This window comes from Microtus ochrogaster, chromosome 4 (genome assembly GCF_000317375.1).
Source record: "Microtus ochrogaster isolate Prairie Vole_2 chromosome 4, MicOch1.0, whole genome shotgun sequence".
In the NCBI taxonomy this organism is placed as follows: Eukaryota; Metazoa; Chordata; class Mammalia; order Rodentia; family Cricetidae; genus Microtus; species Microtus ochrogaster.
The window spans coordinates 77,290,839-77,314,270 of record NC_022011.1 but is presented as its reverse complement, the minus strand read 5'-3'; the positions used below and the strand labels follow the sequence as shown (position 1 = coordinate 77,314,270).

The 23,432-nt window shown below is 37.2% G+C and overlaps 1 protein-coding gene across 1 annotated transcript in view; it reads left to right on the top strand.

The window, feature by feature from the left end:
* Nucleotides 1-356: 356 nt before the first annotated feature.
* Nucleotides 357-23,432, top strand: part of Scn7a (sodium voltage-gated channel alpha subunit 7) — a 66,310-nt gene continuing 43,234 nt past the window's right edge. The window contains exons 1-4 of the mRNA XM_026778699.1: nt 357-608; nt 20,313-20,560; nt 22,353-22,471; nt 22,871-22,960. Of these exons, the coding sequence (XP_026634500.1) occupies nt 20,327-20,560; nt 22,353-22,471; nt 22,871-22,960 (443 nt within the window). The 5' untranslated portion in view covers nt 357-608; nt 20,313-20,326. The remainder of the gene's footprint in view (nt 609-20,312; nt 20,561-22,352; nt 22,472-22,870; nt 22,961-23,432) is intronic.

Genomic DNA, 23,432 nt, shown 5'->3' with positions numbered 1-23,432 from the left:
CAGGGAAAGTTTCCTGAAAGCCAGGACTCTGAGTTTGCTGTCCTCCTCCACTGTCTCTTTCCCCTTTTCACACACTCCAGGGGCACACAAACACAAGTCAGCCGCACCCTGCTCTTGTTCTCCCAGGTTTTGAATCCTTCACCTCCTTGCCCAGTGTTTTCTCTCGCTCTCTCTTCACTAAATCCCACTCCCGTTTGTCTGACTGGCTCCTTCCCAGGCTGCAGGAGGATGCAAAGCCACTGCTACAGCTGTTATTGCCTCTGCAGCTGGGTCTCTGTCAATATCACCCGCCCACGCTTATTAGGCTTCTAGAGTCACAGGCTGGCCAGGCTAGAGGGTGGGGGAGTGGCCAAGAGAAGGGAGGGGGAAAGCGAAGGAAACAAAAACAGCTACCAGGCGTGTTGGGTATCTGTCTGTAGGTGGTCTCTGGGTCTGTGACTGTGGAACCACCCAGGTGGCTGAGTATCTAGTTGGCAGCAGCTGGGGATAGTGAGCACAGCACAACAAACCTGAGAAGAAAGAGAAGCCCAGGAGAGCAAAGAGCTCTCAGGAGCCTTGCTTCTGGGGCTCTTGCTGGGGCTCCGGTGAAGATTATCATTTGGCAGGAAGTAAGTGCATTCTTTTTCTCGTAGTGACAATTCCACTATGTGGATAGCTCATGACTGCGCCCTGCGTTTATGTCCCACTCCACCTGCCGACCCTCTAATCAGTCTTTGGGAAATGATAGAGAGCAGAAAGAGCGTTAAAATCTAGATCAGAACTAACAGCTGCAAGGTGGGTGTTTTCTGTGCATATGTGGTTAGTTATCTCACCCAACCAGGTAAACTGAAGCTGAGAGATGCTCTGTTACTGTAAAATTTCTAGAAACCCCCTAAATGTCATGGTTAAAATAGACGTTACGGGAGGTTATGTGAGTTCGATTATACTGTTAAGGAATTCAGTCTCTGTATTTTGGCTTATTTTGTGCATGTAAGAGTAGAACTTTGGAATATGGCACCATCAGTAATAGAGGAGAGGAAACATGGTATTGAAAAGCATGTCTTTATTTTGAACAGCTTGGAGTTTAGCAGATTTGGTTCAACGTGACTTATGTTTTGTTCATTGTATTGTTTCGGTTTCCCAAACACTTTTTTTCAGGGTCTGTTTTCATATTAAAGTGTTGATAATGTTATTCTGGTCATGTTATCTTTAAGACTTGGGACAGTGTCAGATCCGTACTGATGCTGAATCCATGCAGAATTCTCAGCTGATGGACCCTGTCAATGTGCCATGTAGATGCTGGCTAGGAAAGTCTGAAATACAAGTGTAGCAGTATTTTGGTGGACATTTGGTGGACATTAGAGAACAGTAGGAGGGCACTGCTGTGGGGTGATCACAGTTCTGGCTCCATGCCTGCCATGGCTATCTCGAAGGCTAGGGCTACTGCTACTTTTGCAACCAACACAGCCAAGGCCCATGAGGAGTACTGGCCCTCTTCCTTTCCCTTTAGGTTCCCTCCTCTCACTTTATGGCTGACTCCTGCTTTCATTACTATAAAAAATATCTTCCTGAGTTACTGAGATGCCCCATAATGGAACTAGAATCCCTATCACGAAATTTTGGAGATGCAGGACTATAAAGCTTTATTTTCATTTTGCATAACAAAATTAGCTACTAATATTTAACTTAATTGCAGTTTGTTCTCCTGTTTTGTAAATGATACACCACAAATTTCTGCGAAGGACGAATAAAGACAATATGGCTTGTTTTAGGAAAATAATCGTATGTGTGACTGCTGGTTACACAAGGAGTTTATCTGTGTTCTTCTCTTCTTCGCTAGTGTTTCTCATTTGAAGTGCAGTACTATGGGAAAAGGGAGTCTTTGGACATGTCTTTCTAGAATGATAAGAATGAGTGAAAGTCAATACCTCTCAGCAAGGGTAAACCTGGAAGTGTGTTATGACCTGTGAGAGTCGACCCTTTGCAAATGAGAGCCAGTCATACTGTAACAGCCTTGGGGATTCCTACTTTTTCTCTTTTCAGTTTAAAATTTTGCTTTTGCTGTGTACTTTTGCTTTCTGGGTTAAAATAATCAAGCGTAGTAAATAGATGGTGGGGAATTGATTTGCTATAGCCATTAATATGGATGTAATCAAGGTTATGCATAAAACCCTCAGCTACAGAAATCCATCAAGCCTTGCAGTACACCAAGTGGTACCATGAGCCTCCCCTTTACGTGTGGATGTGTTTAAAATAATAGCAACAACTGAAATTGCCCATGAGGCTCTTGAAAAGAGGCTTGCAAGCCTTGGATAACATAGTGAGAACCTGTGCACTGTTGCAGCTTGTCAGTCTCACCCTTAGAACTAAAGGAAGAAGTAAATACTTGGCAACTGGACATTCTGTCTCCTGATGCTCATGTGATAGCATGGACAAGGTAGTTGATATATACTGTGAGTGAATTTGTCAAAAGGAGGTGAAGTCATGTCTCATCAGAGTAGAAATGTAGAGTCAACCCTTTGCCCAACCTTTCCTTGGATACAAATTATGCTAATATTCCCAACTCTAGACCTCACTGGAATAAGCTCTAGATGGCAGAGCAGTACTCAGAGATTCACCCCCAAGTCCCTCTCCACCCCTTAAACTTTGTCTTCAAAGCTTATGGCAGAAACATTAGTGCCAAAGAGACATTCTTTTAAAGAAACACTTTTAATTTTTGAAATTATAATACTGTCACATCATTTTACCCTTTTATTTACCCCAGTTTTCACTGTACTGCTTTTCCCCCACCCCATTGCTCTCTCACAAATTCGTGGCTTCTGTTTCTTTCATTGTTGTTGTATTTCTGTGAGTGTGACCTTTTATTTCCATGAGCTGATATCAGAGTGAATCACTGTGAGACTATCTACTACTCCTCTCCCCCTCCACTGGCTGTCCACAAAGATGCCATTTTTTCTCATGTGAAATTAATTTGTAGAAACAGACATCATTTCCCTTGCCTTATTCCACTCTTCTCTTCTGCACCTCCTCTGCAATTTAATATCAACTACAAAAAGTCTCACCTCCCAAACAATGAACGATGGAGCCTTTGGCTTTGAAGAGAATGTTGCCATATGATGGTTCAGCCTGGTTCATAAGGAAAAAATGTGATGCCACATAAGTATATGGAGAATATAATTTAACTGGGGGAAAAGATTTAACACAACCGAGAAATATGCACAACAACCATCATATAAATACCATGAAAAGTCAGAAGAAGAATATGATCTTTTCTTAATTAGACCAAGTAAAATATTTTCTCTGTGATAATGTGAGAGGGGGAGCTTATTTCTATAATTATTTTTATAATTAAGACATTTGCTTTTAGCCTAGAAATTAGATGTTGATTCTTTGGGGATCATAATCCTGGATGAATTATCAGTGTCCAGTGGAATATTGCATACTTTGTACTTGAAATGCAGAGAGGAAAACTTCTAGTTTTCTGTACCCTCTCCCTCTCAGTCTTCCCAGAGTCCACATGGCCTGCACACTGATGAACTTGTGGAAATAACTCTCATTTTCTCTGCCTCAGTCCTCTTCTGTGTTTCTTGGGTGATATAGTTACAGGTTGCAACTCCGGCTCTGGTCCATGGCAACTATCTTCTCTTGACCTTATAGCCCTTTATAGTCATGGTTTTGCTCAATGCAAAGTGAAATTAGAAACTAATTTATGGTCATTTGCCAAAGTTGTTTTCAAAGTTTCTCTGTTATTGCTCTCCAATTTGAGAAGGCTGGGCATTCATTGTGTTTAGTTGTTTTCATGTTTGAAAACCTAGAGAGGCTTTTGGGGACTCATGGATCCTAGAAGATCAGACAGACTAGGGAATTGTAAAGAGAAGTAAAGAGGCTATTCCCAAAGGCCGTCAGGCCTCCAGGAAATGTCACAGTTCTGGTTCTAAGAAGAGCATTTCGTACATCTAGTGGCATTTAAAACTCTTGTCCAAAAGGTCTTAGGGTTCCTGGGTACTGTGCAAGCTCCATTCATTACTGGATTCCCTTTGTATTTCTCTAACAGAGACAAGAATGCATTCCTCCCCCTTGAGGTCGTAAGTGGCCTCTGGCCAGCTTCTTCTGGCCGAGGGTCCGACAGACGAGGCTTGTAAGAATATTTGTTTCTGAAAGCTTTTGGCTTTTCCCAGCCAAAGCATACTTGTTTTGTAGACCAGACAAGCACGGAATGAGAGTTTTCACTATCTCAGTGGGAGACCTTTATAAGGAACCATGTAATTGGCATAAAAAAGTTCAAGTGGATGTTAATCAAGTGAAGCGGCATTCATTCTGGTACCCAGGGTCCTCCCTTAATTCCACTGTCTGGATAGTTTTGAAAGTTTACTATGTTGAAACCCACCTTCTTTCACAGACTTGTTTACAATGTATCACCCACACATTCTAGTTCATATTTAATTTTCATTGGATTTTCCCCCTTTAAAAAAATAAAGTTAGTCTTTGACAGTTTCCTAAATATATACAGTCCATTTTGAGAATACTCACCTTCCATTGTAACTCCTATTCTCTTCCTTTCCCCATCAATTTCCCCTCTTCCTTGTAATTCTCCTTTCCATCATTATTTTAGTGTGTGTGTGTGTGTGTGTGTGTGTGTGTGTGTGTGTGTGTGTGTGTTGTGATTCATACCTTTGACCAAGGTTCTGTCTGTAAGGAAGACTGTGAGGCAATCTGCTGAAGCTTGGTGGAATCACCAATAGCTACACCACTGGAGAAAAATAAAAAGACGTCCCCATTTCTCAGCACCTATCAGCACCCAATAGTTTCTCAGCTACAATAGTATCTTTCTTTCCATGAAATTAACTTGTAGAAATAATTCTAAATTTCTCTACTTTTTTCCTCTTCTATATTTATTGGGTGATGCAATACCAGCTAAGTAAAATCTCTCATGCACAACAGTAAATGATAGCTTCTTTGAGGTTGAGGAGAATATTTTTATCTGATGGATGTAACATCTATGACTGAATGTTTACAAGCCCTGTCTTGTGAACCCTAGCGCAGGAAACTATACCTGCTAAGAGTTCCTGATTTCAGCTGGGTGGTGGTGGCACACACCTTTAATCCCAGCACTCTGGAGGCAGAGGCAGGCAGATCTCTGTGAGTTCAAGGCCAGCCTGGTCTACAAGAGCTAGTTCCAAGACAAGTTTCAAAGCCACAGAGAAACCCTGTCTCAACCCCCCCCCACCCCCAAAAAAAGAAAGTTCCTGATTTCAGTGACCCTCTCATAACCATAGGGAGTCTTACAGTCCTGTCCTACATCATCTGGCCCTAACATTCTTTTCGTCCGTTCTGTGATATTCCTGAGCTTTGGAAGGGGTGATGTGAATGTTTTATTTCGTCATTTATTCTCAAGTGACACAGAGTATATTCAGGGTATTCTGGTCATAGATAATCATCGTTTATTTACTTATTCTCTCTGAAGCTTGAGCAACCCTGGGTCTTTGTATTCAATATTATTTGCTGGAGAAGCAAGCCAGTTCTCTGATCCAGGATAAGAGTTACATCTATCTATAGTCACAAGATTCAATATTTAGAAAGTTTTATATCACATCTATCTAGCAAACAATAGTAGTAAGTGTTCTCCTAGGGTATATGATCTCCCCATTAGACATGGGGATCTCTGGTATCAGGTATGCCTCCCCTCTTGTGTGTTTTTGTTTTTGTTTTTGTTTTTTTTTGTTTTTTGTTTTTTTTCGAGACAGGGTTTCTCTGTGGGCTTTTTTTGGAGCCTGTCCTGGAACTAGCTCTTGTAGACCAGGCTGGTCTCGAACTCAGAGATCCGCCTGCCTCTGCCTCCCCTCTTGTGGATCAAACCCATAATCTAACCATAAAGAATTGTTACTCAGTAATAGTCTCCACTATTGTACCCATAGTACTGGTAGATCTTGCCAGTTAGGTCAAAATTATAGCATTCAAAATCTACCACTGGGAAAAAACTTCTGTGTTAGGTTATCAACTGCGATGAAGAGACAGCATGATTTTATAAAAAAAAAAAAAAAAACAAACAAACAAAAAAAACCTCTTACAAATAAAAAGCATTTAGTTGGGGTAGTTTCATTTTCAGTCAATTATCATGGTGTGTCATGGTGGCATACAGACAGACAGACATGGTATTGGAGTTTAGAGGCAGTTGGGGCACTGGGGGTGACTTGATCGTTTATGAGAACTCAAAATCTGCCTCTACAATGACACATTTCATCCAACATGACAATGCCTACTCCAACAAGGCCACACCTCCTAATAGTGCCATTTTCTTTGATACCATGACTACTCCTAATGACCTAATGACTTTCTCTACCAGATGCCTATCAAGCATCTTCTCTTTGGCAGAGAGGAAGCTTTCACTTCATTTTGACATTGATTTTTCTGTGTTCTACAACCAAAGTATGTGTTGTTTTACAATAGTCTCCTACCATGTATTCTAGTGTGCCATCAAGAGTAATATAGTCTATGTTGCTTTAGGGATTTCTGGCACCCTTTTGAGCGATAATTCTTAGCGTAGTTTCCCACATCTGGCACTGGTAGTGATCTCAAGTTTTTATCCTGTGTGCTCTTATAATTAACTTGACTTTGCTACTCAGACTGTGGGTGACATTAATCCCTCCTTCCTTTGTATAAGGCATATTCAAAGAACTTCTATCCTGATTATAAAATTGATGCATTATAGCTGGGTAATGGAGGAACACACTTTGATTCCCAATACTCAGAAGGTGGAGGCAGGTGAATCTCTGAGTTTGAAGCGATCCTGTTCTATAGAGTAAGTTTCAGTACAGCTAGGTCTAGGCAGATTTTTTTCAATCCCAGCAATGCTTCCAAATAACTGCTCAGAAACTTAATATTAAATGTAAATGATTGGCTAATAGCTCAAGCCTATTACTACCTAACTCTTACATTTAAGTTATCCCATGTTTCTTATCTACCCTCTGGAATTTGGCTCCTGGTTTGTTACCTCATTTTCTACATATCCTGCTTCCTCTGTGTCTGATGGCTTCTTCTGACTTCACCCTCTTCATCTCAGCCTCATTAGTTTGGTTGTCACACCTATATTTCTTGGCCTGTCTACCAACCTGTCAGCTTTTTATTGAACCAATTCAGGTAACAAATATTTACAATATACCAAAGAATTATTCCACGGCACCCAGGGCTACACAGAGTAACATTGTCTTGAGAAACAAAAAACTAGTTCCAGACGAAGGTGAATATTCTCTTAAAACTGATGGACTCTTTACTTTAGAATTTGCTGACATTCCTTCACGTATTAAGCCATCATTTGTAGTTTGCAATTCATAGAAAATCCTGAATTATAATCAAACAGGAAAGGACGTACACATAACTGAGTTTCCTTCCTCTTTAGGCTGAAATTTATATATTTGCTTTATTCACTCTTCTATTGATAGATACTGAGGCTGGTTCTGTATCATTACTGTGGCAAATAATGGTACAATTAATAAGTTCATGCTGACAATCTCTTAAAGATTCTGATTTCAGTTTTTATATGTACTATTCATTGCACTGTGGATGAACCTAGGATATATTACGCAACATTAACATAACTAATAGAAAATAAATCTAGTTACTTTGCCATTCATAGAAGATTGATTCTAGGACCCCCTTTGGAATTCCCAAATCTGTAGAATTTTATATTTCTTACATCAATTCATGTAATATTTTCATTTATCTATGCATCTTCCCCCATCTATAACATGTCATTCCTAGATTACCTACAATATATATTATAGTGTCACTCTATATATACAATATATAATATAGAGGCACTGTAATATACATCATATAATATGATACCACTGCATATATATAAAATCTAATATAATGTTGCTGTACATATACAACATATAATATAATGCTGGTATATATAGCAACGTGTAATATTGTGCCATGGTGTATGTGTGTGTGTGTGCATAAGTGTGAGTGTGTGTGTGTGTGTGCATTTGTGTGCCACTCTATATGTACAACATATAATAGATTTCACTGTGTGGATACAACATCTTATATAGTGCAACTGTATATATATATATATATCCATATATATATACACATATATATGTCACTGCATAATACAACATAAAATATATTACCACTGTATGTATGTACAGCATATAATACAGTGTTGTTCACAGCATAATGAGAAAATATTTATATATTTTAAAGCAATATATAGTGATTTTCATAAATGATTTTTCTCTGTCTTTGGTAGAATCCCTCAATGTTTAACACACAGATACTGAGAACTAGCCATATTCCAGGATCATTTATATGAAGAATTTTTTCCTTTCCATTGCAGTAGATTTTTTCTCACCTAATGTATCCTGATTACTATTTTCACTTCTTCTGCTCCTCCCAGTTTCTTCCCACCTCTGGTCCCATACAGGTCTTTCCATTTCTGTCTCTCATTAGAAAACAAACAGGCTTCTAAGGGAAATAATAAAATACAAAATGATAAGACAATGTGGAATTTAAAATAGTTTGACTCCTAGAAATAGAGTGAATATGATGATTGCCTGAGGATGGGGTTGTGGATTGCAGGAGTAATGATGTTGGCTAAAGCTTTCAAAATTTCAGTAAGGCAGAAAGAATGTTCCAAAGGTTTGCCCTATTTCTTTGTATATATATTTCATAATTGCTAAAAGATTATATGGTAAACATTCTCCCTACTATGAGCACCTGTAAGAAGTGGTGGATATGCTGCTTAGCTTGATTAAATCATTACAGAATATATTTTGTGTTAACATTGCATTGTACCCTAAAATAATGGTTAATTCAATATAAAACAAACTTGAAAAATATATTAGTGTATTCTTAGATTCTTCAAAAAAGTTTTTTATTCATATTTTAATTTCCCAAGATGACACTTCCTCAGAGTATGTTGGCTAGTGGGAGAGCTATTCCCGCCCTTTGTTGGAGAGCTACAGAATCCAATCGCCCGCCAGTGCAAAACTGGTCCTGCCACGTGGCAGCGTCAATGGTGGCATGGACACTGAGCTTTGGAACTGTCTCTCATGCATGTGGTGATGTGGGTGCAAGAGAACTAGCCCTGTCCTACTCTGGCCACTGCATGAATCTCTTCATCTAATGACATTTGGGATGGGTGCAGGGGGAGAAAGACTCATCCTCACTTGGGTGCTAGCCACTAGGAATTTTACCATGCTGCAGTGAATATATGGATTACTCAAAATGGACTTGGTGCAGGGGACAGAAGAGAGGGTTGAACCTGGGAAGATTGGGAGTTGAGCACAATCGGGAAGCTTGATGTGAGATTCCCAAATAATCTATAAAAATAGAAAAAGAAAGTGTGTTGGCTGAAACTGTCAGAGTGAAAGAATTGAGCCAGAATTAGGGGTTATACTGAAAAGTAGAATCTAAAGCTAAAATTACTTGACCTGGTTACAGAACAGCTGCAAAAAGAGTAGGTCCTAAGACAATGCGGCAAAGTCCATAGGTCAGGCTAGATGGATTGTCTGTGAGGGACAAGTTTCAGACTGAGATCAGTTACCTGCAGTAACCAGCCCAGAATCAATGCAAAGGAAAACACCGAATGGAAGTAATCTCAGTCAAGTTATCGTTTAGTCTGAAAATTTCACAGTTTGACATTTCCATGTCTAAATTTTGACAATCCATACTGACTGCTAATTGTGTTACCGTAAAGACAAAAGGAAGTTCATACTCTGATCTCAAGTGTGTCACAGTGCCTTCCTGCACATGCCAGTCAGTCAAAGGCCGTTCACTGAGATAAGTCTCCATTCTATCTCTATAGAGTTTCACCATTAAAATTATTGATTATGTTAATTTCATTCAGGCTTCTCAAAATCTTATTAACTTCAATCATCTTTCCTTGTAAGCATCTGCTTTCAAAAATCAATGATTCTATATTTCATAGAGTCCCATTTAAAAATGAGAAAAGATCGGTGCCCTGAATATGATCACTTGGCTATACTCTGTGGGGAAAATGGATTCTAGTCAGAGAGATTCGAGAGGAAAGAATGTACCAGTGGGTGCATCTGCGAGTCATCCTGGAAGGCAGCGAAGATGAAATATAAGCTACGATGCATCTACTAAGTGCAGCAAGGCAGCCACAACCAAAGAAGATGTCAGCCTAAATTGACCATTAAATGGCTAAATTGATTAGCAGTTAGCTTCCTGTATTCTCAAAAATTTATAACCTATTCAATGCTTGCTTCCCTCTGACTTTCACCTATGCCAGTGTCTGGAGTAAATCTAGTTTAACATATTAAAGTAGACTTATAATTTTCATTTTTTTAAAAAAAACAATTATTTGAATGGCACTGGAGTAATAGCTTGATGCATTGCCAGTGTCTGATGCTTAACACTACTCATCCAAAATCGTTTGACAACTATTAAATGAGAAATAGTTTTATAATGTTATGCTGCATGAAATTGGCATCTAAGCATCCACTTTTAATTGATGCACTAACTCTGTAGTTTTCTTTTTCCTTATTCTTCATTTGTGTGATTCTTGGCTGTGCTCTATATCCTTATTTGCTGATCGAAAACTTTTTGCAAGTTTCCTGGAAATGGTCACATGTATATCCATATCAGATGTATACAAGTGGTATGTAGGACACTTCTCTGTCAAGCTAATCTAAACCTTTGTTTCTTGGTGATTTTCCCCCATTCCCATGAGTTTGCTGATTAATTATTTACATTCAGTACATTAAATTCCCCAAAATAGCAATATGCATGAAGAGGCATTGGGTGGTAACCTAAAAATCTCTGGAGATTTTAGCTGCTCTGCTTGGCTGCATCGTTGCAGATTCTGCTCTAGATATCAACCTGAAAAAAATACGGGTGAAATTAGGAATAAGAAAGAAAACATCGACTGCAACATTCCATTTTCTCTTGTCCTTTATTGTGTCTGAGAGGATCAAACAGCAGTTGTGGGGCAGAGAATGCCACTGAAGCTGACTTAACCTTGTGAGCTGAGTTTGCAGAAGCCTATCATTGGCCAAGTGATTGAGTGGACATTTAATTCGTCATCTAAATCAGGTTCTTGTGGCAAATGAAAGAGGGTGTTGTTGATAGCTTTCTTCCACAGCTGGGGTACAGTCAAGCTATCACCAGCTACTGAGAACTTTTGGCTGTACTATTTGAAGGTAAATTAGGACTCCCTAGGAAGAAGAGGAGAGAATAGAAGGAAAAGGATAAAGTGGCAAATAAACTAGACAAATATTAGTCATGGGGTAAGATGGAGGAGGTCCCCCGTGTGTTTAATTTCAAGCTTCAAGGCTTTGATGTCCACATCTTCTGTTACCTGATCACCACTCTGAGCAGGTCATCCTCAACCCAGTACTCAGAGAAGGAGGAACTGCAGCTGAGTGAAAGTGGATGCCTAAATAGGAGAAAAGAATGTGAATCGATGGACCCAGGTGTTCTTAGTTATTTCATTCATTGACATTGGCTTATGGTTGATTCCTCTTATTTGGTATGCTTATTGAGATGAAAACAAGAAGAAATCTAGTGATGTACGTGCTGTAGAGATGTGGGAAGACGTTTGAGTAAAGCATGGTTATCAATGTATCTTTTTGTCTGCAGTACGCATCAGATTCACCTCACCCAGAGCTGGTCTGGTTTGGACCACTGTTTCTTCATTCTTGATAGATAGGCCATGGAGAATTCTGAAGTCATTCAGGAGCTAATATTCTCTTCAGCAGTGCTGATGGGTCTGTGTCATTCCACAATGCACATGCCGAAACTTTCAGTTTGTCTTCTCAGAGGCGACAGGCTTTCTGAAACACAAACTGAAAACCTTGCATTGACGGCATGTTGCTGAAGGTTTTGTGTCCATATCAAGTTAACATGGGTCATGAAGAGTTCAAAAAATACCAATTAGATTCGGTGATTGCAAACAGTAGAAATAATTTCTAATTTGTGCAGAATGCTAAGTATGGACAGAAGATGGGAGCCCTACAGCCTTATGGGTATAGAATGTGGCAAGAATGAAGAAATATCCAGAGAGTACTTGGGGAACCTACCTGGTCCCATAACCAGAATCTACCAGACCAGCAACTGCTAGCATACTGGCTGATGGGTCTTTCCTCCCTTTATGACCTCATGAAGAATGAGAGCCTGGGAAAAGATCATGCAGCTGTCCAGGTCTGAGTTCTAGGCCTGTCCCTTGGCTGCTCCGCATGGAAATGAGGCTTGTTTCCTTTGGTTTCCTTTATGGGTATAATTTAAAAATATAATATATAAAGTATATGACAGTATGTCTAATTTTAGTGTCACTTAGGATTATTAAATTGATGAACAGTCTTTTGAAAAGGCTGGAAACCTTCAATGTATCCAGAAATATTGCAGTATAATAATAAAAGGTAAGGGCCAAGCCTGGTAGCAAGCACATGTAACAGCAGACCTATGTAACCTAAAATAGAAATACTGCAATTTCAAGGCCAACCTGGGCTACTTGATGAGAACTTGTGCAAAAAAATCGTTTTTTTCTTTTAAAGTGAACAAGACTCTATTGTAGACACCTTCCTTTATTTTCAAATGTTCTCTACGAGATGTTCTATTTCAATGATGTGTTCCACGAAGTTAGAGTAGCGTAAGGCGAAAGAAATAATGAATAACAGATGTAAGCAATCTGGAAACACGAAGCCAGGAAATGTGAACCACATTTGTTCCCAGTGTGATTAGGTTAATTATTGTCCAGGAAGTTAAGTTGGAAGCATTAGCCAAAATTTGCTGAATTTCAAGGAACCCTAGAGAAAAATAAGAGCTGTAAGTATATCATCAGTGGCTTATGTTAAAAACAGAATAAAACAAAATAAAGTACTTACTCTCAGGATCAAGTAAAAAAATTGAAATAAAGAAAGTTAAAGTAGCATTAAGGAGCTGAAGCCACAAGAAGACAAGAGTGCCAACTAAGTGTGCAATGATGGAGTGAACACCAGCCAACTTCGGAAGCAGAAAGTCTGTTCTAGCAGGTGGGCGTGACCATTTCCTGTTAGATGTAGGTCTGAGCAGCTGGATTCTTTCAGTATCCCCACATGAAAGTTTTTCTACCCTTGAGACTTACAGCCATTAAGGCATAATTGTGACAAATTTAGATTATGCTTGCAGTATCATTTGCTCCTTCTAAATCTGACGAGGAACTTCAAACCTAGAGAGATGTATGCAGTGATTTATATATAGACCAGGCTCATCCTCTATCCATTTCAAGCCTTCAAGCTGAGCACGGTACAAGAAAATAAGAAAGCATTGGGTGTGGTTGAACACAGGAAGGAAGGGAATATAAAGAGTCAAAACATTGATAATATGGTTGACTATTTCACTGGCTATCACAGGCTCCTTTTTATAGCTTGTTATTTCCATCATCATAGTCAATTGTAATGACTTAGAGGCAATTGTTGGAAGAGGAAACAGAAGCAAACACTATGAAAATAGTAACAAGCTCAAAGTCCAATCAGAGAGGTAATATAAATAAAGTATAAGAAAGCTCACCGCGTTTTGGAAATTCGTCAAGAATGTCTTTGTATTGCAGTTGATCACTGTAATTTAATGTAACCAATATTGGTTACCCGTAAGGACTTACACTCTCTTCTGCATATTGTCTTTATAAATTTCAACATATTAGATGATTGTTTGGTTGAAAAAGATTAATAGGTATAAAAGACTACTCTTTAAAAAATAAAGTATTAATAAAGGATATAATAACTAGGGTAGTGTATAACACCTGAAAGGTGTTGTCCTAAATGTTTTACATTTCTTACCATTGCTAACATTATCCTCACTTTTATCATTTCCTCTTTGTAGTTGAGAAAACCAACACATCAAGATGTGAAGTATCTTGTCTAAGATCAAAGACAAAGGATGTGTGTTTTATAAATTCCATAATCATTTACAAGTGCATAAATGCTATTTTTAAATAATAATAATATACAGGGCTGGAGAGATGGGCCAGTGGTTAAGAGCACGGGATATTCTTCTAGAGAACCCAGGTTTAATTTCCAGTACCCACATGGCAGTTCACAATAGTCTGTAACTCCAATTAGAGGGGAGTCAGAACCCTCTTCATTCCTCTGTGGTTACGGTATACATGTGGTACACAGAAATGTATTTGGGCAAAACAAACATCATCTTCTGATGTCCATACACACCCACACAAGCAAGTGCAGACACATACATACATCACACACAGACACATGAACGCACACCAAATTCACACACATCACACACAGGCATGTAGGTACATACTTAAGCACATGAACACACAGACAAAGACACACATTTTATAAAGGAAGAAAAAGAATTTCATCCATTTTTCCAACACATAATCCTTTGTTAGAACCTGGTTTCAGTCATCTGTAAAATCATATACTATACATGCACTTGTTCTAATATTTATATATGCAGATTTGTACATAAAACACATGCACATAAATAAAACTTACTTATCTTTATCAATATGCAGATTTATATTTACAATTTCTCACTGAATTTCCACTTTTGGAAGTTTTTAGATGTATCACAAAGTTGAGAAGTCAAAAATCCTAAGAGTATTATCATAATCTCCTAATATTTGAAATATTTCCCATATTCCATAAAATCATAAATAATAGTAATCACTTTCAGCCAAATTTTATAACCCTCATCACAGCCTCTAGCCTGTACCCAGATGCCAACTATTAGGGTTTAGTCTTTTTAAAGGGTATTAGAGAGAACATTATCTCTTAGCTGCCACCTATTTTTGTTTTTAATTAATTATAAAAAAAAATCTACTGTGGTTTGCAAAGCATAATAATTTGTAGGAATCCTATCTACGAGTGCACTATATAGTTTGGAGGGCTACATCTGAGACATCCCAACCCAGAGTCCTACATGCAAATGTTGCAACAACTTATGCTGCCAAGAGTTCCTTAGGATGTGTCTCTGAACGTGAGTAAACAACCTTTTATGCATATTTATTTATTAACTTATGTTACCAAGTGTTCCCCTAGGATGTGTCTCTGAATGTGAGTAAAAACCCTGTGAACTCAGGACTTCTGTTATGCATATTTATTTTATTACATGGCATGGATGTGTGCACATGTGTGCGTGTTTGCATGTGTGTGAGTACACATATATATGAATCATATTCATGTGTATTCCTAGAAGTTGATATTGAGTGTTACCCTAGATTGCAGGTCTCTCACTGAACCTAGAGATTGCATATTTGTCTAGACCAGCACCGCAATTAGAGGAAAGCCATCATTCCTGGGGGATCGGAACTGTCTTCACACTTGATTCACAAGCACTTGAGATGCTGAGACCTTTTTTTCCAGTCTCTCTAGTTTAAATTTTTGTTTAAAATGCATACATGCTTACTTTCAGAATCCTTTCAAGATTTTAAATTTACATCTTAGTTTTCCATTCAAATAATTAAGACATCCGGAAAGAGATCTGGTTGTAAAAGGGCTGGAACCAAGTAAAATGGCAGTTTCTCAGTTCTGCATCTTGCCACATTTGCTTCTCCAAACCTGGAAAATGCAAAGAGAAAGCACCCCAAAGCTACACAGAACTCTCCCAGTTGACATAGTAAAAATATAGCAAATATCCAAACTTCCCAATATTGAGCAAAAAGAGGACAGCCAGGACCACGTGAACTGTTTCCCATAGTCCCAAATCTTTAATGGTATTGTGACCAGCAAGGAAAGATAAAAACACAACTGGTGGAGGAATAAAATTGATGTAAGATGATTGACAGGGAAAATGGCGCCTGTCAGCAAAAATACTGGAAAAAATCATTTTCCATAATCATTCTTTGAACTTCAATTTTCTGCTCCAATTTGAAAGCCATGTCTCAATATCTATTGATCTACAGCCCACCAAAGCTTAAAATTATGTTTAATGGTAATAACAAGAGTAGCACCGAGAAATATAAAATTGCTTGCTAGATTAAAAACCAACTTTAAATATTCTTGCTTACATCTATGAGGGGAATAAGTCCTGGCTAAGTCCATAGCTGATATCAATAGGCTAAGCCGCTTCAGTGAGCGTGCATAACCCTGTAGCTTCGAGATGTGAAACACAGAATGTTGGACACCAAACCTGGCGCTGTCGCTGCTGTGTCCCCCAAACTGCCAAAAAGGGCTGCAAAAACTTCTTCCTCCTGCAGAAATGGATTACCCAAGATCCTACCAATCTAAGAGCAAAACCTTAAACTGGTGCATGTGGTTGATTTCCCCCAAGCACATAGTTACTGGTAACTATATGAAACCAGGTAAATTGTTCTCCCAATTATCTAGTTCCTCCTTTTCCCTTGTTGTTCAGGGAATCTTTTACCATGACAGAACTGCAAATTCCCTAAGACCAAGTGCAAATCCGTGAATTACATGATAGCAACCTCTTGTCCTCCTGTCCTTATTTGCGATTTCATGTAAGCTCACCCAAATGTAGATCTAAGCACAACTGAATTAGCATTGGTCTTCATCAATTCCCCAGCTGTATTGTAATGCGGCAGTCATGTAAGAGACCAAGACACACCCACTCTTCTGTAAAATGATACTCCCAAGAAAACTATGAAAGAAAATGAAATAAGTTAACATTCTTATCTCAAAATGATAGTCATTCAGCATGAGTGTCCGTAATTATGGTCACTGTAATATTTTGACAAATTTGTCCTTATTAAATTATAAATTCAAGAACTTGTTTTTTTTTTCTGTGAGAATATACTCCACACCCTGATTCTCAGAGAAAAGGATTCCATTTTAATGAACGGTCTAAAATGTTATACAACTACAGCTTGTCAAGAGTGCAGCTGTGAGTTGAATGTGATATTATTATTATCTCCCAAAGCTGACTCTAGCTATTCAATTTTTTAGAAAGGCCATCTAATGGACAGATTAACTATTAATCTTTGCTTTCTTAGGCATTGATGCTGTATTAAGATAGCTCAACAGAAAGCATAGTGCCTGGAGCATATTATATAAATTTCCCACAGAAATGCTTTTACTGAATTATGTTTAAATGATTAATAATTCAGTCTGCACTCTACCGTCTAAAAGTCAGAGGCCTGCCAGTTCCATTTGACAAATGTTTGCATTGCTTTGCAGTGCTTAGAAGACAGATGCCCACTGTCCATTTGTTTCTCTATTCAACAATTTGGTATAGTTTCTTTCAGTGTCTGATTCACTGATAAAAGAGTCATCAGGGATAAGTTGCTGCAAGGAGGGAGACAATGAGTCCCAATAAAAGCTACAAGGTGGCTCAAGGTTTCTGCTATCTGATTTAATCTTGTAGCATTTTAAGTTGCATATATATGAAGGATCCCAAATACGGAGAATTTTACTGATGTTCTCTGTTAGCTAATAAAACAATGAATTATTGTATTATTTTACCAAAAAACATACAGAAAAGGTAGGTTATATTTGGACTGTGCAATAAGAAAATGGACTGGCAACTTGAATCTTGAGGTTTCAGTAAAGTGTGATAGACTATTTCCATTAATGGCAGCGTTGTATAAGGAGCTTGAATCATCTCCTTCGTGTTTAGTGCTAATAAATGCAATTTTAATATACATGGGTTTAATACTTTTGGCTAGCCTTCTACGTGCTTCTTTAGGATGGCTGTGGTGGAGCTGTGAATTCAGCTTACCGAATTCCTAATCCTTTGCTCTCAGCTAACCTTTTTATTCTGTGGTGCTGTACAAAAATAAAAAAATAAATAAAAAAATCTTAACATTTGATTGCTCCAAGATTATATGATATTGACATTATCAATCAATGCTTGTATCCATCGCAAACATCTCACCCAACTATCAATAATTGCATGCTTTCTCTTGCTTCTTAAGCTAAGGCATGATGCCCACATCAACTCATTCAATTTTAGAAAACACTTTATCTTAAAAGATAATCTGTTCTTCTTTTGCCTCATTAATTCTAGTTTCTCCTCTGTGATAATACGGGAATCTAGTTTCTCTTCCATATGAAATACTTGAAACACTTTGAAGCAATGCGGTTCCACACTGTGCCTTTTCTGTGTTGCAATGACACACTGTCCATCTGTTAGTCAAACTCTCCGCAGAGTCATTGTATTTTAATCAAAAAGGTTTTGCTCCATTTTACCTGTACTGAACAGAGGAGGATGTCCTCTCCATCTTCTGTCAACACAGGCTAAGGTTTATTATCTTTCTTGGCAAGAGAAATTGGTATTGACTTGATATTAATAGTGTTATTGATGTTAAGAAAGGCATATTGGCAGTTTTCTCTTTTACCAAGCCTATCTCTTCCCTGTTGTACTGGTGTAGCTGGATACATCTTGTACAGAGTTCCGAGTCTTATACACATTGTCAATATCAATAATTCTATTACATTTGATTCACATTCCAAATTTTATCACAAAGTTCTTTTTAAGGAACTGGAGAGATGGCTCAGTTGTTAAACTCCTCAACTGCTCTTCTAAAGGACCCAGATTTGATTTCCAGAATCATGAGGCAAACAGCCATCTATAACTCCAGCTGCAAGGAGTTCCAGGACCCAAGAGATCCACAGAAAATACATGCATATGGTACACAGATACACAGATATGCTAAATGCTCAAACACATAATATGAAAGTAAAAATTAAATTTCAGAAAAATTTATAGTGATTTCTTATCTAGTATGTGTCCATTACTGTACTGGGGCTTTTTGTCAATGTGTATAATTTTATCTTTAATTCAAGGAGGAAACTGATTTGCATAGCTGAAAAATAAAATGTAAATATATAATTAACTTGACTGAGATGTCCTTAAACAATAGGAACAATTTTAAATTTGAATGTCAATCTATCCAATTTCAAGTTTTGTGATTTTATTTGTTTCATTTATTTCCACCAAGCTTTTCCCACCACAGCCTAAGTTATCAGTTTAAAAGTCACAAAAGATAATAAGGGGATGAATGGATCATAGTCATTGGTCAATGTGGTTTTGGCAGAAATCCTTATAAGCCTATGATATTGTGGATATTTTTCTTTCACGCGTGTTTTTATATGTTGAGTCATTTTATAATTTGATTTTATTATACATTTTAGTATTTTATTTTTATTATTAAATATGCAAAGTTCGTGGTAGAAATCTAAAGCACAAACTTCATTTATTGTGTGTGAATGTAAAACAAAAGTCCTTGACATGTTTTTATCTATTAATTCATTTATTCTAAATAATGGAACTCTACAGTCATTCACCCTTTGAATTTACTTCCTCACTTTATAAATAAAAGGAGTGATTAAGAAAGAACGAGACAATAACAGGTAACACTTGACTACAGAAGGAAACAGTTGATGACTAAAAGCACAAAAGACACCGCAGTTATTCCTTATGAGGTCAAGGTGTATCATATCATGATACAGTAATAGTGATTAACATTTAATATTGTAAGCACCAGCCAGTAATAAACCAGTTTGTGTACAAAGATGCCTATGCTACATGTAATTTTACAAAACCTATAAAATATTATATAATAAAAATTTCAAGAGAAAACTACTACCTGCAACATAAATCACACTTATTCAAAGCACTTTGACACCCAACACTAAAGCTTAATACATGAAGTGTCATTATTTGCACAGCATGGGTCTTTGTGTCTTGAAAAGACTAAATGGAGTTACAAATCAGAATAATAATACTAAGTATAATAAAATTCCAAAAAATAAAAATAAAATAAAAAGCTTCTAAAGCAATAAAACTGAGATATGATATCTTTAAATGTACCTACTCAGTTTGGGTGTCTCTATTTCTTGTATCTTAAATTATAAATTTTAATTTGGAGACCATAACTACATTATGGTTCAGAGAGTGATCCATAACATTCTTATTTTTGATTTTGAATGAGACGAGTTTAGTAGGTATATAAGAATGAAAACTAAAAGAACAAATATCAGCAAAGGGTGGATGGATAGGAATAATTAGATAGTAGGAGAGAGAGATGGGGGGATCACTAAATCAAATGCTCAAAAGAGGAAGCAGAGATCAATCGGAGAAGCCCCATTGAAGTTGTCAGCTGAAGTAATAGATTGATAGTCCTGGGTGGAGCAGTGACTCAGGTAAAACTTTCCGCTAAAATGAAAAAAATAGCAACAAAAACAAAATCACGTCGTTGGAAGGGCTTCAGATATCCAGCAGAAACCGACTGTGGTAACTAAGGCCATCAGATAAGGCCCTGGAGCATTGCTTGGGTGTGAAGTGGCAGGGTCCAGACCCACTCCCAGAGCTTCTCCCTGAGTTCAAGGATCAGGAGACAATGTGCTGGTGCAATGACTTCACACGTGACCCGATTTTATATGCTTGTTCATTTTTCACAGGTGCAAAATTGAAAATGTTGACTTCCCCAGAGCCAAAGGGCCTTGTCCCCTTTACAGCAGAGTCTCTTGAACTCATAGAAAATCACGTTGCGAAAAAATGCAACGAAGAGCATGAAGAAGAAGATTTAAAGCCAAGCCCTTGTTTGGAAGCCGGCAAACAGCTTCCGTTTGCCTATGGAAGCCTTCCCAAAGGAATGGTGGCAGAGCCCTTGGAAGATATGGATCCATACTACTATGTTAAGAGAAATGTAAGGATTGATTATCACTATAGAAACTATATTTTAGTTAGTTTATTTTCAGCCACTTAAAATATAATTGAGATAAGACATAATAAAAATAATAGAAAAAGAGCTTTTTAATAATGAATTTTATGCGAGGTTAGCACATTCAAGATAGTTAATAAACTTGATAAGGCATCGGGGTAATATTAATAAGCTTAATTAATTTAATAAATGTATTAATTAATATAATACATTCCTTAATATGAATGGCTTTTTGTGGAAATATACTAATTACATTTTTCTGTTTATTAATTTAAAATAATCATAAAATAATTAGAATATGGGCAGAAATTTCAGACACCTTGATAATTTACTCAGTAGTCAGAAGAGTGCATCCAAACTAAATTTTTTATTTTCATTCATGTATTCACAAATTCAAACCTACAAATTCTGTACACACACACGCACACTACCAGAACACGCACAAAATGCTAAGTATGAGAATGATTTTTTGTTAGAAAATACAGAAATATATGTGGGTTGGTGAAACTGGAAGAATACTTACCTCAGAAGCATAGTTCAGGGACTGGGGAAATGTCTCTATGGTTAAGAACGGTGAGTGCTCTCTCAGAGGTCATGACTTTGAGTCCCAGCACCTGTACAGCAGCTTACGACACTTACCTTTTTCCTGTAATGCTAGTTCCAGAGAATTTAAAGACCTCTTTTTGACACCCTGGGCACAAGACACCCACATGGTTCATGAATGCATCATGACAAAACAGCTATACACATGCAATAATAAAAATGAAGTAAAGTAACATTTCAATTACAGCTTGCAGAATACTTGAATTCTAATAAAGGCAAGATAGAATCTTGGGCAGGCAACAGCCAAGATCAAACTTAGGCCTTTCTAAAGGCTAAAAAAACCACTGTCACCAAGTTACATCACCAGACAAATGTGTTTATGCATACCCCAAAACTAATAATATCACTAAAGGAACATATTTAGTGAATATACATGCTTTATACTTTCAATGACCATATATATAATATATAGGCTTATCCATCTATATAAATCTAAAAATATACACAAATGTCACTGTACACAAGCCCACATGCGTATATGCATATATAACACATTAACCTATATATGAATCTCTTTCAATTTCAGAATATTTCTGTTCTTCTAATATACTCATAAAGTGAATGCTTTAATATCTAAAGTTCTTTTGTTTCTATTATATAAATTACCATTTTTAGATAGGTTGATATCAATAATACCAAATAAATTATATTTTTCAAGCATTAAATTTTAGTATTTTATATTTTCCTTGTTTTATTTTTATTGCATCTTAATTAAAATATGATTGCAGCACATTTCCTCTACTTGTCCTTCCTCCAGATCCTCTCTCATAAATAATTTAAATAATTGACATGATATTTCAAAACATTGGTTCTTCTTTGCGTTTATAAAGCTACATTGATTTTCCCTGGTATACAATTAACATTTCCCCATTCATTTAGTGAGATATTGCCCCTCTGATACCTTTAAGTGTGAATCCGTGCACCATCTGGAGTTCAGCTGGGAGACAGGGCTGTGGTAGCATTGCAAATGACTTTCCTATGTGTACGGCCAGCAAAACAAAGCAAAGTGGTGAGCAATCATGTAACTCTAACTATAGATGAAAACCGTGAGAACAGCTTCTTTTTACTTTAACTATGATTAGATAGCAAAGCCAAGGTAATTATGCCCAAATGTCAGACTGCTGAGCAGTGGTGGCAACTCTTAGCTAACTGTATTTTCTGTGGTTTCTTACAGACTTTCGTGGTCTTAAACAGAAACAGAGTCATCTTCAGGTTCAATGCCGTTTCCATCTTCTGCACATTGTCTCCATTCAGCTCTCTCAGAAGAGTAGCTATCAAGGTGTTGGTGAACCCATATCCTCCTAAGGGTGGTTGGCTGTGTCTTCAAAACACTAATAACAAGCCCGGATGTTCTCTTAGTCAACAAGGCTTTGCCTTCAATATGCTAATAAGTCCAGATGTTCTGTTCTTTAACCTCTGCTGAAGAACTCTTTTTCCCATTGGTGCTTTATGCCATCATATTAAATATTAATTTTTCCAGGTTAGTTTTTAAAAACACATGGAAAATAGAACTTAATAAAATAGTAATAATAGTTAACAACTGTTAATTCTTATTTTTCAATACAAATAACATGGATTTTCAATATTTACAAGAGGACCTTATCCCTTGTCCTTGTATCTATAAATACAATTTATAATAGTAGGTCTTTTCTAATGTAATTTCTTATCTATTTTTCCTTGACCTTGCCTTACCCTTTTTCGCCTGCTGATTTTGATTAGCGTCCTCACTGACAGCTTATTTTTGTCGATGACCAATCCACCAGAGTGGACATTGGCAGTTCAGTAAGTTCTCTATTTTTATTATATACATAAAACAGTCTAGAGTTATGGTTTTCAGAATTTTAAATTTATTGTATTTTACTATTATAAAATGCATTATGGGTTGAACAATACAATTGAACTTGCTTAAAATTTAATTTTTTAAAAAAATAATTATGAAGACAAGAGGTTTATTTTGCTCACAGCTTCGAAGGTTCAAGAATACAGCACCTCTGCTCTTAGGTTTCAGTTCTAGTTAGGATATAATATGGCCAACGAAAAGAGCAGGAATTCTTTTTAAAGCAGCAATTCATATCTTGATACCATAAGCCAATGAAATTCATGAAGCCAACCTTAGGTTTTCTATGACTCTCTTGTGAGTCCTGTGGAAATGGATGGGCAGGTACCTCAGTGACACCAGGACCTCCAAAAAGGCACTACATCTTAAAGATTCCATCAAGTCTTTTTTTTTTTTTTTTTTTTTTTTTTGGTTTTT